The sequence below is a fragment of the Tyto alba genome, unplaced genomic scaffold, assembly GCF_018691265.1.
Source record: "Tyto alba isolate M040663 unplaced genomic scaffold, T.alba_DEE_v4.0 Super-Scaffold_3, whole genome shotgun sequence".
Classification (NCBI taxonomy): domain Eukaryota; kingdom Metazoa; phylum Chordata; class Aves; order Strigiformes; family Tytonidae; genus Tyto; species Tyto alba.
Window position 1 is genome coordinate 8536217 of NW_024881304.1, and position 14593 is coordinate 8550809.

Here is a 14593-nt window from a genome sequence, read left to right on the forward strand (position 1 = left end):
TGCTTGAGTTGAAAGAACTCAGAACATCCCGGGGGAGCTGAGCACACAGCATACTCAAACCCTCTGAAGGATACTAACTGTCATTTATGGCAAGAGAATTTTATTTTGTAATTATACAGTATTTTAGCTGCTTCCAAACAAAAGGCAAAGAGGAAAAGGAGAGGAGAAAGCCTCCTTCATATTTTAAAATTTTCTATTGGGTTTTCTTATTAAAAACATACAAAAAGGGAAGATAAGGGTAAAGTCAGAAAATTCTGCCCCAGAACCTAAGTAAATAACCCTGCCTTACATAAACACTCCAAAGAGAAATAAATCTTTCCTTATTCTTCTTTGTATGACCCACATTCTCCAAATCCCTCGAAGGTCTGATCCTGCACGCATACATGGGCACAAGAATAACCTCGTCTACATTTGGACTGCCATCGGGCCCGCTTCGCTCTGTGACATCAAGCAGAGTTAATGGCATTATACTGCTGTGAGAGCTGAAGAAAGAGAGAATGAATCTGGGGGCGGGGGGGAAGGGAGGGGGGAACAACTCCCTGAATTAAAATTATTTCTAGGGCTAAGCACCCTCATCCTCTGATCACTACATGCTGGAGCCTCTCTGTGTCCCTGGGAGCTTTGTGTTGGAGTGACCTGAGAAAATTCGACTCCAGGGTCATGCCCAGTGTTGGCTGGGGCAGGCAGGTGTGTGCCAGAGCTGACACCCCAGCTTCTCCGGGAAGCCACAAAGTCCCCCCGCTGCCTGGCTCGTCCCAGCTTACATCTGTGATTATGGGAAGAAACCCGGTGCGTGTGCCCGTTTGTACACCCCGTGAGCCGTCCCTAGACCCCCCCAGCCCCCCCCCCCCCTCCCCACGGCCGGAGGGTGCCCGGTGGGTGCCCGGGTGGGGGCCGTGTCCCCGGGGCAGGGCCGGTGTCATGTACCGGGCGGGCTGGCAGAGGGTGCTGCAGGGACGGCCGGCACCGGGCGGCCCCCGCCCTGCACACGCACACGCACACGCACCCACGCACACGCACATCCACACACACACACAGCCGCACACACGCACCGGCTGCTGGAGGAAAAGATGCCCCTGGAAAACAACGCCTGCATCTGAGCGCGGCAAGGACCAGCCCAGCTGACGAGGAGGTGCGGAACCGACCCATCCTCCTCCTCCACCCTAAAAGAAAAAAAAAAAAAAAAAAAAAAAAAAAAAAAAGCACATATAAAGAGCAGGAAGAAGATCACATGTTATAATAATCCCCTTTGCAGCCAGACAGGACCAGAGAGGAGAACTGCCCGGTTAGGACTGAGAGATGTGCTAGAGGCTGAAAGGGAGGCAGGGACAAAACTTGAAGAGAACTAACCAGCCCTCGGGAGGGAAGGGACCCCCCAGCCCTAAGCCTCGCTGTAGCAGGAGGGAGGAAGGATCGTCCAACCCCCCCCCCCGACCCCTCTCCCCCCTCTTCCCACCCCCTCTACCCTTCCTCCCCCCCCCCCCCCCCCCGTCCCCCCCCCTTTTTCTCCCCTCTCGCCCGGGCGCTGGGCGCTGCACCTCCAGCCCAGCAGCGCAGCCCCTGCCCGCGCCCGCCCGCCCGCCCCCCCGGGGCCGCAGCCCCGACAGCGCGGCCGGAGCCCGCGGTCCCGCCGCAGAGACGGCCGGGGGCTCGCCCGGGCACCGGCACCGGCGAGACGGAGTCGGGTTTTTTGTTTTTTTTTTTTTTTTTTATTCTTATTCCCCGGCGCTCGCTGTGTGAAGCAAATCCCTTGGAGGTGGGGGAGAAGTGGCTTCCGTGACAGCGGAGGGAGGAGGGAAATAAAATAAAATAACCCAAACCAAAATAAAAAGAGAGAAGAGCCAAGAAAGCACTTGCTTCTCATCATCTTTCAGGGAGAAAAGCCAACTCTGTTCTTCTTATGACCCTCTGCTGCAGGGAGCAAAGGGAAAGAAGGTACTGGGGTAGACCTCCTAACAAAGCAGGGTTCACGGTGCCCGGAGCCCATCGCTACCCCGGTTAGCAGCAGGCTGAGAGAGGTGCGGGGGGGGGGTAGGGAAAGTTGCCAGGGGGAACCCAGGCAAAGCCAAAACGAAGCTCCACCAAAAGCAAGGAGCAGAAATGAAAGTTTCCAAATAGCATCCAAAGAACCGCAAAGGACCGGACCGAACAGAGCTCTCTGCGTCGCGTCAGCCCTCGGTGCATTGGAGAGGCTGCACCAGGGATGTGAACGCTCCCAGCCCGCTGCATGGAGAGGGGTAAAGACACAGAAAATCCTTGTTATTTATTTATTTATTGGAAGCAATGTACGGGTGACACCCAGAAGGCATCTGAGCACTGAAAAAAAACACACCTCTGGACCCAAATGAGAACAAGAAGAATGAGACAGCAGCCTTGACCCCTACACTGAGAGGAAGGTGAGCAGAAAGAAAGAAAATACAGAAAAGCCATGCAAGCACCAAACCTGTAGATTACTGCAGCTCTTTTTTGCTTCACTGAGGACAGATATTTTACTGACAGCCATGCAGCATAAAGGCATCATGCTGATTGTGTTCTTGGAATATTTTATTTCTGGCCATGGGGAAGCAGGTAAGCAAAATAAATCAATATTGCCATTCATGAAACAACTTATCCTAAGTTTAGCAAGGGGAAAGGGGATTGAAATCAGGTCTATTTGTTAAAAAAAAAAAAAAAAAGTCAACATCTTTAATATAGATTGGATTTTTATAAGGCATCTGGGTTACTCACTGTACACAAATGCTTCTTATTCCCTGCAACACCCAGATTTATAGCTCAGCCTCCTCCAAAAGACTTATAATAGAATGTACAGTTTCATACACCCTTAAAAGAAAAATGTGTATTATTTTTGTGAATGAAAGAAAATTAAGAGAGGAAGGAAGAGGTAGATGGATTAAGATATGCTGGATATTTGTTTTGACGATGAAACACTGCCTTCCTAGTCAGGACAAGACTGAAATGACAACATCCTTGGACAACATCACTGTAGAAATCTGAATTATTCTCTTTTAGATTAATTTTACGTCATTAAAAGTCAGAGACACTGTTTAGGAATTATTATTTATCCAAGACAGTCCACTCATTCAGTGTATTCCCTGACTTAATAGTTAACATGCAGTGGACAAGATTAAATTAGCATTAGAGAGAAAATGGATTAGGACAGAGAGAGAAGTTGATCAGTTGTGTGTGTATATGTGGGTGTACAAATAAGCATATATAGGAATGATACAACTGTAATGATGTTTACATAGGGTCCTAAAAAATACCTGAATTATGATGGAGACAAATTCCTTAAGGGAAAGGAAGCAAAGCATTAGATTATTTCCTTCTTGCTGTGGTTTAATACATCTTTAAGGTTAGAAGGGATGAATTATGCAGATCAGGTCAGAAAAGTAAAAATAAGTATTGATAAAAAAAAACAGTACATGCTTGCTGACTTTTCCTTTGAGATACTGGCTTAGGATCCCTCTTTCTGTACAGGAAAGCATACCAGTGGTTTAAATTTCACCTGTGTGCTCAGAGTATTAGGACAGGAACAACAGTCTACATGCAGTGATTTGAAAGCGATTGAAGTGTTCAGCTACCCTGCAAGCTCCAGGAAAGCCGAAGGCGGATCAGGTGGCTTCAGCTGAGATTATTCCCCAGCTAGAACCTCTTTGATAACATAGACATCAGATTTCCATAACTGCAAGAGTTATTTTCCTAAAAACTGAAAACAGCTCATGAATTTACAATCCTATCATATTATCCAGTGACTCATCTGGGAAAAAGGCTGGCTATCACAACATTACAGGGAATGAGTGGAGGCAGGACATGGTACCTTAGTCGTAGTCTCTTATCTTGGGCATTCACTAGTTTCCCAGGCTAGGACTCTCCCTACAGGATACATATGTTGACATATAGCACAGAAGGGCTATGGAGATGTATTGTAAAGTTGCCTATACTATTGTGGAAAGCAGTCTGTTACAAAATAGCCTGAATTTGCTCTGTATCCAATTCACAAAGTGAAAATGAATCTTCAAGGAAATGCAGCCCACAGCTGGCTGCTTGGAAAGTGAATTTGAGGAGAGGCAGTGTGTTCCGTATGGAGCTAAACACGCTCACAATAATGGTGTAGGACATAGTGAATAACAGCAAAATAATTAGGTATTGAAGGTGATGATGCTAATAATTCAGTGTCACTTTAAATAAATATACACTGCTTAGTCAAAAGGTTGCACAAGGCATCAGCCTGTGGAAGCACAACAGTTACCTGTTCATTGTTATTTTTGTTGGTTGGTTGGTTGGTTGGGTTTTTTTTTAGAAGCAATATAAAAATCTTGAATTAACCTTGAATCTTTACAGGTCCTGTTACAGGCAGGGTCAGTACCAACTAAGGTTAGTTCAGACAGTGTTTTGCCAATCTGTGTAAAATGATTTGGAAGTCTCAGACTTTTTCTGAGCAGAGAAGTGTACAGGAAGTATGTTTTTGACATACTTTATTAACCTATAAACTCCCTTTTTAGCCCTATAGTTGGTCCCTTCTGGTCAGAAGTGAAACAAATTAATGGGGCAGTTGTTTGTGGATACATGAATTACAATATTTGTAGGGCGTACAATATTTATCTTCTGCCATCTCTCTGCAGAGAAGACAGTCAGGGTTGTCAAGATTGGCTCCTTAGATCTTTAAATATTATGTCAAGGAGGAAAAATACCTCAGTGGTTAGGCTGGAAGAGTGACCTAGGTTTTATATTGTGAGGTGTGACACTTGGGTAATTCTTCCCCCAGTCTGATGCAGGTGGAGGGCATTATTCCCCTCAAATACACTCTGCAGTGGTCTGAAAACTCTTGCGGATTAGGACAGTTAACTGGACAGACAACACCTTGGGGTCTGGCCCCAGCCCAGGCCTGCCCAGGGCAGCAGCCCCCCCAGCAGTGCCCGGGCCAGCTCTCGGCCCGATGGCAGGCCTCCAAAAGGGGGCGTGGTGTGGCCAAAAATGGCCATTTCTAGCACCAACCTGAAAATCGATTGCGGGGCCTGATCATCAGCAGGGCTTGGTCTCCTCTGGTCTGGGGTCATTCAGCTCATCTGAAAATGAAGCTGGAGGTGTTGGAGCCCACCCTTGTTCCAGGAGGGGCGCAGGCAGGCAGACTGCAACTGGCCACAGTGGAATGTTGCCCAGAGCTGGCATTTTATTCTCCTTCTGTCCGTGCCTCAGGTCATGGAGGCAGCTTGGTCTCATCGCATATTCAGAACTTTACCTATGGGGTATTTATGAAGGCTGGCTCATTAGTTCCAGTTGTGAGGGCTATTTTAGTGCAGGAATACATCGGACTACTCATAAATGGATGAAGACTTGCCAAACTTACTGCACGTTGGCCCCGGACAAACCAAAGGGTTGTATAGCATTTCTGTTGTAACCAGCATTAAGTGGTAAAGTTCTAGGACTGATTAATAAAAACTGGAGAAACAAAAGTCCCCAGGGTGGTTATCATTAAAAGAACATTTAAAAGTTTTTGGTTATTAAGAAAAAACTTGAACAGATACAGAACAAGTGAAATCCAGGTTGGACATACATGCTGAAACTGCTTCATCAAAAACATAGCAGAAGATGCCCAAAGGTCTTCATGTTTACATGTTGCTCAGAACTGTGATATTTGCTCTCCTGTCTCACTGTAGGACACTTGAACAGACAAAATCATGAATTTTCATATGGAAAAGAAATAAACATTCAATTCAAATCACGCAGAAAATATTAGGCATCTTTCCAGTCACATCATCAGGCTTTGACTGAGTTGCCACATGACCTTTCTTCTGTCAGGTATCCAATGGAGGGTGAAAAAAAACTCTAAAAAAAAATTGAACCTGACTGAGTAAATGTCTACAATGCTCTGCTGCATTACAAGGCTCTGAAGTAAGAGATCTCTGTTTGAAATGGTGTCCCAGGAATATCAACAGTGTGACCTCCCTTGAACTGTATGATTCCCTAATCATTGGATAACGCCACTGTTGTAACACGTGCCAGGCATGTGCCCTTGACCTGCCACTTTGTAGCACAGCTCTGAGGGACCAGAAAACAAACAAATAAATTAATTATACCATTTATGGAGCCAAGCCATCCTCCATGGAGTAAAAGCTAATCAACTTCAATAACATGCCCATGCAAAATCAAACTGTTTAGCTCTGTATGAATTATTCAATGAGTCCTCCTGGCAGTTGGGGTAAGTTGTATGTTTGTCTGGCTGCTGTTTCTCTTCTGCAGTGGTCCCCCCTCTCTGTCCAGGTTCAAGATTTCATGTTGTTTCCACAGAATCAGTGAGTGATGGACAGGCTGCGCTATACTTGTGGCCAAGCAATGTTCTGCCAATTGATTTCTTTAAATGCACAGCTTTTAATCGACTGCAGATTTTGTTTTCCAACCTCTCCTTCTCTCAAACTCCCTTCTGCTAATTTGCACTTTGTTCTTCTCCCATTTTCCTAATGACACAGCAGTTCAGACAGGAACTGTTTATTGATGTTGCTGCATTAGCAGGCAGAACAGATAAACATTCTTGTGAGTGTTGTTCAGGAGAACAACCACGTTTTTCTTCCTTTTCCAGGTTCAGATAAAAACAGCTGAAAACCTCAATGCAAGACTAAGAGCCCATTAGCCCATTTATGGGAAATATAAAAAGCAGCCATTCCCTTTAAAAAATGCTTCCTTTCTTACTTTCTCACATTTTTGACTGCAAAGCTTCCCCTATATAACTCCTTAAATTTAGACCTCCAACACCCCTTTTCTTCTATGAAAGCTTCAGTGGCATGATCCATCAATAGAGATGGACTTTCTTTTAATTACATGATCTATTTATCCATAATCCAACAGCATTTGTAACATGAACCCATTCTTAATCAAAATTAAGTAACCTTACTCTTAGTCACAGCTAATGCTTGTTCAAAACTCAGTTTTAAGACCAATCCCATTTAAATTCTCTGGAGGCAAAAATGACACCTTTCAGCAGCACTGAGAAAAAAATGGTTAATATCCAATTTAAACACAGTGCTTTCCTTATTTCCAGTATCTTTTACCAAACAGCTTGGACATGAGCATGAACCTAAATTCCACTTGCAAAGACATTCTTGAGGCATGTCATTGTAGCTCCTTACATTTTTTGCTGACCTGCAAGGATAGATCCATCTTTATTTCAAGAATTCTTCATGACTCAGTGAAATTCACCCTCCAGAGCAGACAAAAATTTGGCATTTCAGATGTTCTGCAAAAAGGAGAACGCTCAGAACAACTTTTGGGGAAACCTGAGTCCTTCCTCAGGACAAAAAGACTCAGAGAAATTGTAAGAAACCTCCCAGATAAAATCTTTGAATCTCCTGGTGTTCCCCTGTAACTGTACTAAACTCAGATGGAATGAGAATTTCATAAGCAGAAAGAAAATACATTGAAATGGTTATCAAGCAATTAGGATGGTGTGAGGGCTTGGTGGAAGATCTCCAGTAGTGCTAAGAATCACCTACTCAATTGAAGTTTGGGAGCAAAGAACAGAACTGATAGAGCCAAACATCCCCATCTTCTCTCCTTTCCTCTCCAGCTGACTTCTGAAACTCCTCCTCTCTTCATGAAAATTCCACTCTGTGCTGGCACACAGAGTGGTGGTGGGCCTGAGGAGGGGCAGCTTTCATTCCTTTGATGCAAGGACTATTAGGTACACATGTAATTCAGGCGCTGCTGGCCTCTAAGCTCTCCCAGTCTCCTAGGACTTCACTGGGACACTAAAAAAAATCTTGGCCAGCCCATTCCAGCCAGTGGTGGAAGACAACCTCCACCAGAAAGAAACTCACCGTGTCTCCAGGCACCCCTTCTTTCCCTGAGGCTGCTGCTTAAAATGTCTGTAAGGCAAACACGTATTAATTCCAAGTTCCTTTGAAGGTGGCATCCACCTGTTTCTAAAAGTAGTCAAGATAATCCTGTTTGGATGATTTTCTTCTTTGCTACCTGAAATTTAAGACTATCTTATGCTGTATGTAAATTAAAAAGGCACACACCATTGGTCAAGGGGATTTGGTGGACATACAGCAACTTCATTTTGTCTCCTAATCCTGGGAAGAAAATTGCATGAGATGTTTTCCAAAACAATGTCCATCTCTGACCATTGTCTTCTGGTTTGTGCAGAAATGTCACTAAGGAACTAAGGACAGAAGCAACTCAGAGAAAAAACTGTGCACGCTGGACACACTTTTTCACCTTAAACATTCCTTTTGGAAGGAGGGACATCAGTTTCACCCAACTACATTTATGATTTGAGTATTTTTATAAGGCTGAATCAGAAAGTCTTTTCTTTGACCTAACTTGATTTTAAAATTAATTTTACCTGAGGAAAGGCTGAATATAAACCAAGTAGGGATTTAAAATTTTGACCTAGAATGTTGAACTAATAGCCGACCTTTGAACTGCTCCTAGATTACCCAGGGTTTACGGTCATCCTATGTTTCATTGGAAGGGTCATTTCCTGTAGGACTTACATCAAGTCATCTGACTTGTGACCTCTTGGATTAGATTTATGACCTTGCAAGGTCAGTCTTTAACTCCTTCTGGACTGTTAAATTGCAAAGAGGACACTGTAAGTCATTAGAAAAGAAGTTTTTTCTAGTATGGTAATAAGGTTTGGGGGCTGACCTTTAATTCCAGTGCCAAAAGACACTACTGATTTCCAAACAATATGAAGACTTTGTAGTTATCCCCAACTTTTCTTAATTTAGAAATAAGTAGATATATACATTGAGGATACCAAAACTTTTACCAGTATTTGCAAATTTGGCAAACAGAATATAGTTGTCTACTTCCATGACAAACAAAAGAGAGACTTGATTTTCAGCTCTGTTAAGTATCAACAACTCCAGCTGGTCTCAATAGGAGCACTAGAAACTTAACACCCCTCAAAATTATGCCAGTAATGCATAACCATAGAACTATAGAAATACATGCTTGCTCTTTGTGTTTGTTTGTGTAATTAGTATCTGTAATTTGCTGAACAGAAAGCATCTCTTTTCTTAATGTAACTACAGTGTATAGTACAACTTGAATTTGCTTTCTGATAACAATGAAAATAAATGCGTTTAATAGATTCAGTCCTCAGATACAGAGCTTTATCAGAGTAAAAGTAAGAAAACACAAGATTCTTGTGGTTAAACACAAAATTCAATAGACCAATGTAACCGTATTTTCAACAGAAATCAAAGTTAAGCACCATAAGCATGAGTTTTCTAAAGACCTCAGTTTCTGAGTTAGGCACCAAATGCAAGGACTAGGTTTATTGAGAAACTCCCTCCAAACTTTGTGAGAAAAGATGAAGTAGGTCTCCTTAGAAGGAATCCTTTTGGATGTCTATCTCCAGATGAGGACTCCAAAGATTTGCATGGTCACCTATGTTACAGCCTAAGAAGTATTTGAGAAATTCTACTTAGTTGTGTTTCTTTTGCCTGTCTTTCAGATCCTGTGAGGCTACGAGCCTTCCGCTGTAATGGCCGTTCTTGCAACCCTCCAGTGGGAAACCTTGCAACAGGGAGGACACCGGTAACTCTCACCACATGTGGCCAGAACAGTACAGAACTGTACTGCTTCTACCCAGACCAGAATCTCCTCCATCAGGTCTCCCACGGCTGTGGGCAGCCTCGCTGCACCAAATGCAATGCCAACCAGCCCGACAACTCCCATCTCCCTGCTGACATGACAGATGATTTCTTCGCAAACCCCATCTCCTGGTGGCAGTCTGCGCAAGGGGTACACAGGGAAGAAATCAGACTGGACTTTGAAACAGAATTCTACCTGACCCACGTCATTGCTGTGTTCAAGTCACCCCGCCCAGCTGCGATGGTGTTGGAAAGATCCCAGGACTATGGGCAGACCTGGAGGCCCTACAAATATTTCTCTGTCAACTGTACAGCGACTTTTGGGCTCCAGGATGATCTCATTGAGGAGGGCTCCATGTGTACTTCCAGGTATTCAGATGCAGTGCCCTGCACCAGAGGAGAGGTAAGCAATAACAGAGGTTTGGGCTAAGTTTAATGTCAAACAGCTGAAGACTGGCTCAAAATAAGAGTATGTGCTCAAAGAGATACTGCACATATAAATTAAGAAAGATATCCCATCCCCAAAGGCTTTGCATTATGAAAATAAAGGGGAAGAAGAAGAGAAATTATATATCAATGAAAATGAATTTAAATGCTTTAACAAATTTATTTTATAAGAGTTGCGCAGGATGGGAGTAACACTGCTTAATTTTATATTTCAGATGCCAATAACTGAGCTAGAATTCCAACAAAACAGGCACAGGGAAATACACATTTGCAGAGTCTGATTTATCCAGACTGTTTTCCTACTTTAGGATGACATGAACTGCATGGTCCTTCTTTCTCTTCTGTATATAAAAAGTCCTACATGACTGGATGACTTTTAAATACATCCCTCCCCTAAGTTTAATGTAACTTTTCTTGCTGGGAGTGACCTCTCTGATTGTACCAAGCCATAGGCTCCAGAAATGAAACCGTTTAGAAACAGGAAGTGGAAGTGAGCAGCCAGGTTTCACTATTCAACAGTGAGAAAAGGCCCTCCCTTGGTATGGATATTCTGATGTGCTATTAAACATATGCAGAAGGTTTTCTTTTAAAATAAATGTATAATTGCTCTGATAAATTCTTCTGACAAACATTAATGACTGCTTAGTAATCAGATACTTAGTTTAGTTATAATCCTTCTCATTCATCAATCTTGAAACAGTTTAGATGGGAAAGAAAGTAAGTATCATTGGTATCATTTTACAGAGGAGACATAAAGGCACAAAGGGAGATTATAAAACAGTCCTATAGTAACAACAGAGGCTGGAGTCCTTTCACTTCCTTCTCTCTTCCTTAGAGAAGTCACAGTCTTCTTGGTTTCCCTGTCTGGAAGTGATCATGCAGGTTTCACAGTAATACCTTGCTGCAAATTAAACTCAGGTGTGAGGTGAATGGTCCAGATAGGCTTCAAAAAACACAGTGGTTTCAGCAGTGCGCTTCAAAATGCACTTGAGAAGAAAGAAACTAGTGTACTATACCTGAGACAGGGAAACAGCAGTAAGGAGAGACTGAGTTCATCTTTGTGCAACAGGCTGGGAAACATCTCTGCGTATTAGACATCTGGAGCAGATCATCTGACTACTAAACTGTCTTGTTCCTGGAGTAGCAATTCTGCTGGTCAGTTATCATGATACATTTAAGTCAAATACATCCAAATGTCTTCTGTAGAGAGATTACAATTTGCCACGTCAATATGGAATCTAGGCAACTAATATAATTTTCCACTCTTGTGTGCTTTCCAATCAAAAATCTGGAAGTACTTTGCAAGATCCATTTAATGATCTTCCGCACACATAAGGGTCCTGTTGCCATTTCTCAGATGAAGAGCAGCACAGAAAGGTGAAGCGTTTCATTATAAAACAGGACAATTCTCATTGAGTAAGGAACAGAACACAGGGTCTGAGGCAAATGCCTTGGCCTTAAATGTGGAACAACTCTTCCTTCTCTAGTGCAGTATCCTCTGTTGCCCTGCACTACATTGGCTTTTGTGCTTACTTAACCTTGGGGAATATCATTAAGACCATATGTTGCTGCTACAACAAATCTAAGAAGTGGATGGCAGAAAATCAAATAATAAAACATTCATCCAACACAAGCCTTTGTGATTACAAGTGTCAAAATGATTCTGTCAACTTGGGAAGCAACTACACTGAAATGAATATATGTATGCTTAATCAATCTATGCTGGGGCAGTAGATGTTAGGAAATAATAGTAATAGTAAGAATAGCTGTATATTTATAGGTCATAACCTTGCAGATCCCAAATACTTTCATGAACTGTTACATGAATTGAATACATACAGAGGTCACTTCCTCCATGGGACAGAGAGCTGAAGCTTTAAAGCAGCACACAGGAGTCTGTACGGCAACCTAACAGAGAACAAGACAAATACTGTTTCACAGCACATTAACCCAAAAGGATTCTGAAGTTCTGGACAGACTTTAGAGACCTCTTAATCAATCCATGAAATGCCACCATTGCAAGAGTGCAAAAGCATCAGGCTTTTCAGGTCAGCAATATGACACAGCAGAATCTTTTGTGAATGAAAATAAAGGAAGGCAGAGTGTAGTAATTTAAAGTGACACCTGATCAGATTTGCTTGAGTTACACAGTAACTCTTACTACAAATCTCACAGGAGCTTTGCCCACACATCTCAGAACTGCAATTTTATACCTTATTTTAAAGATGTCACGAATGCATCCCCTCAAGCAGTGACTTACAACTGACTTGGAAGGAAGCTGACTGAATCCCCACCGCTACTTTCTGCAGTGTTTTGTGCTTCTTTTTCACCTCCACTCTGACCTGCCCAATTATTGAATCTGGGTGAGCCTTGGATTGCTGAGGAGCTCACGTCCCAAGCTGACAACATTTCTGAAATGATCAAATCCATTCCAACTTAAATGATAATTAATGCTCTGAGATAAATGCCAGTTTTCTCTACTGAGGGGGTTGAAGTAATTTCCACTGCATGACACTCAGGTTTTTCTTGGGCATTGTCCTATTCAATTGGAGAAGAGACACAAATTCCTTTTTAAGAGGGCACAAAATAGATAATAAAAAAAGAAATGGCTTTACTGAGAACACTTAGGTTTAAAACCCATGTGGGACACATCATGAAACAAGATTTCAGCTCAACTGGCTTCCAGAACTGAGAATGTAGATGTGAAAGGAGAACATGGTAGAGCTGCAGTAATTTAGATGCGTATATAAACTGAGATGTATCTACCTCAGTCAGCACACTCTGGTGCTCCTCCAAGACCACTGAAAGAGGCTTTTCCTGGGAGCATGATGGGAAACTTGGCAGAAGAGAAACTTTTAGGAGACTAGAATGGAGACAAAAGGCATTTGGGTGAGTGATGTGACAATGTCACAACAGAGCATAATGTATCACCAAGTTATCCCTTGTCTCTTATACATTATCCCTTATATTTCACCTCTGATAGGGTCACACATCTCCATTCCATCTCATAAAAGGTAGAGCTGAGACAGAAGGTGTCATGCATTGGGGAACGAGTCCTGTAGAAATGAAAGAAGATGAGTTCCTAATGTATCTTTCACAGTTTTCTTTTAGTCCAGCATTTACTAAATCCCTTACTGCTGTTCAGATCCAGAGTATTTCTGCAGCTAGAATCTATCTATCTAAGATCCTAGGTCCCCTCCATCTTAGTTCTTCTGGAAACTCACTCTGTTGATAGTTTGTAGTCTAAGAGGCAAAGCAGTTTATTCACTTCCAATTGCCTACACATCATTTACTTCATATGAAGCACTAAAAAATCAACATCTAACTTTCCATGCTTATAAACACTTCTCAGTGATAATTGTCCACTGTCATGTCTTAAGTTTTGACTGGCCTGTTAAGTACCCTATGTTTTGCCTGTTGACTTCTATCATTATAAGAAATTATAAATTAAATTGGAAACAAATGCTTCTTATCTTTATTGTATTCTTAAGAGAGAATATTCTTAAGTATTCGTAAGGAACAATAGTTACTGCTATGCTCAACAGCTTCAGTATGCCAACCTCCAACATAACATCATGAACTAAAATCAACTCCACCTTTTTAAGGTCTGTTCATCTACTGTAAGAGCAATCTACTGTACATGCAATGCTTGCATGGAGTCTTATGTATCAACTGAGACCTTTTTTACCTACTTGTCTATCCATCTGTTGTTCTAATTTAAAATACTGTACTATATAGTCATGGAGCCTAAATGGAGCCTTCAGGTCAGCTAATGTAAACCAAAACTCTGGCCCAAACAAAAGAAGAAATTACCACAATGTTGCATCAGACATTAGTGTGACTTAGAGTTCAAACATCATATGGGAGAAACAGGGACCGAAATGTTTCAACCTGTATCCTGACAGCATGTGCACTCAAGGATCTGAGAGATTAAGAGCACATTTTTAATAAACTGGAATACTGGGAAATGAAAACAAATGTTCTCCTCCATCGAAGATGATGTTTGCATGAAAGGAAGACAATTAGCATGCAAAATGGGGTAGAACACTGACCTGCTTATAACCACCAGACTTGAAAGGAAACCCTTACCCCATTGGGTCTAACTAGTGGAAGGGAGTTTTGAATCAAAGGCCGGTTCATTCATGTGAGTGTCTGTGTGACAGATGACACCAATGAAGTGTGATATAATAAACCCATTACTGGAATTCACTGGGGGCTGGCAGAATTGTGTATGCTTGAATTAAGTAACTGGTTTCTATGGTGACATGTTAAGTGTGCCTTGCGCAGAAGACCTGTTCATTCTCCGTTTTGTATCCTGTGGTGACGTCTTTAGGGACAGAAGTCCCCAGCAGTGCCTTTTGTCGAAGATGAGTGGACTCACTTTGTAGCTAAAAGACTTTTAATCACTCTTCTAAACACATTCTGTGAATGTCAGATCAAGACATGTTGTGATGGGATGCAGTTCTGTTTGCTTCAAAACCCACCAGGTTGTCAGATAGAAGCCACAGTCAGCCCTACGGAAGGCCTTTTCCTCTGCACTGACATTG

At 42.5% G+C, this 14593-nt stretch overlaps 2 protein-coding genes across 4 annotated transcripts in view; one reads left to right on the forward strand and one right to left on the reverse strand.

Annotated features, from left to right (window-relative positions):
• Positions 1 to 1882, reverse strand: part of UROC1 (urocanate hydratase 1) — a 47001-nt gene extending 45119 nt beyond the window's left edge. For all 3 annotated transcript variants that reach the window (XM_042799696.1, XM_042799697.1, XM_042799695.1), the window contains exons 1-3: positions 1539 to 1882; positions 1053 to 1163; positions 344 to 438 (exon numbers count right to left, since the gene is read on the reverse strand). In XM_042799696.1, coding sequence (XP_042655630.1) covers positions 344 to 438; positions 1053 to 1163; positions 1539 to 1867 — 535 coding nt within the window. In that variant the 5' untranslated portion in view covers positions 1868 to 1882. The remainder of the gene's footprint in view (positions 1 to 343; positions 439 to 1052; positions 1164 to 1538) is intronic.
• Positions 1883 to 2044: 162 nt separating this feature from the next.
• LOC104366439 (netrin-4) overlaps positions 2045 to 14593 on the forward strand; it is a 56599-nt gene continuing 44050 nt past the window's right edge. The window contains exons 1-2 of the mRNA XM_032994926.2: positions 2045 to 2568; positions 9461 to 10002. Coding sequence (XP_032850817.1) covers positions 2502 to 2568; positions 9461 to 10002 — 609 coding nt within the window. The 5' untranslated portion in view covers positions 2045 to 2501. The remainder of the gene's footprint in view (positions 2569 to 9460; positions 10003 to 14593) is intronic.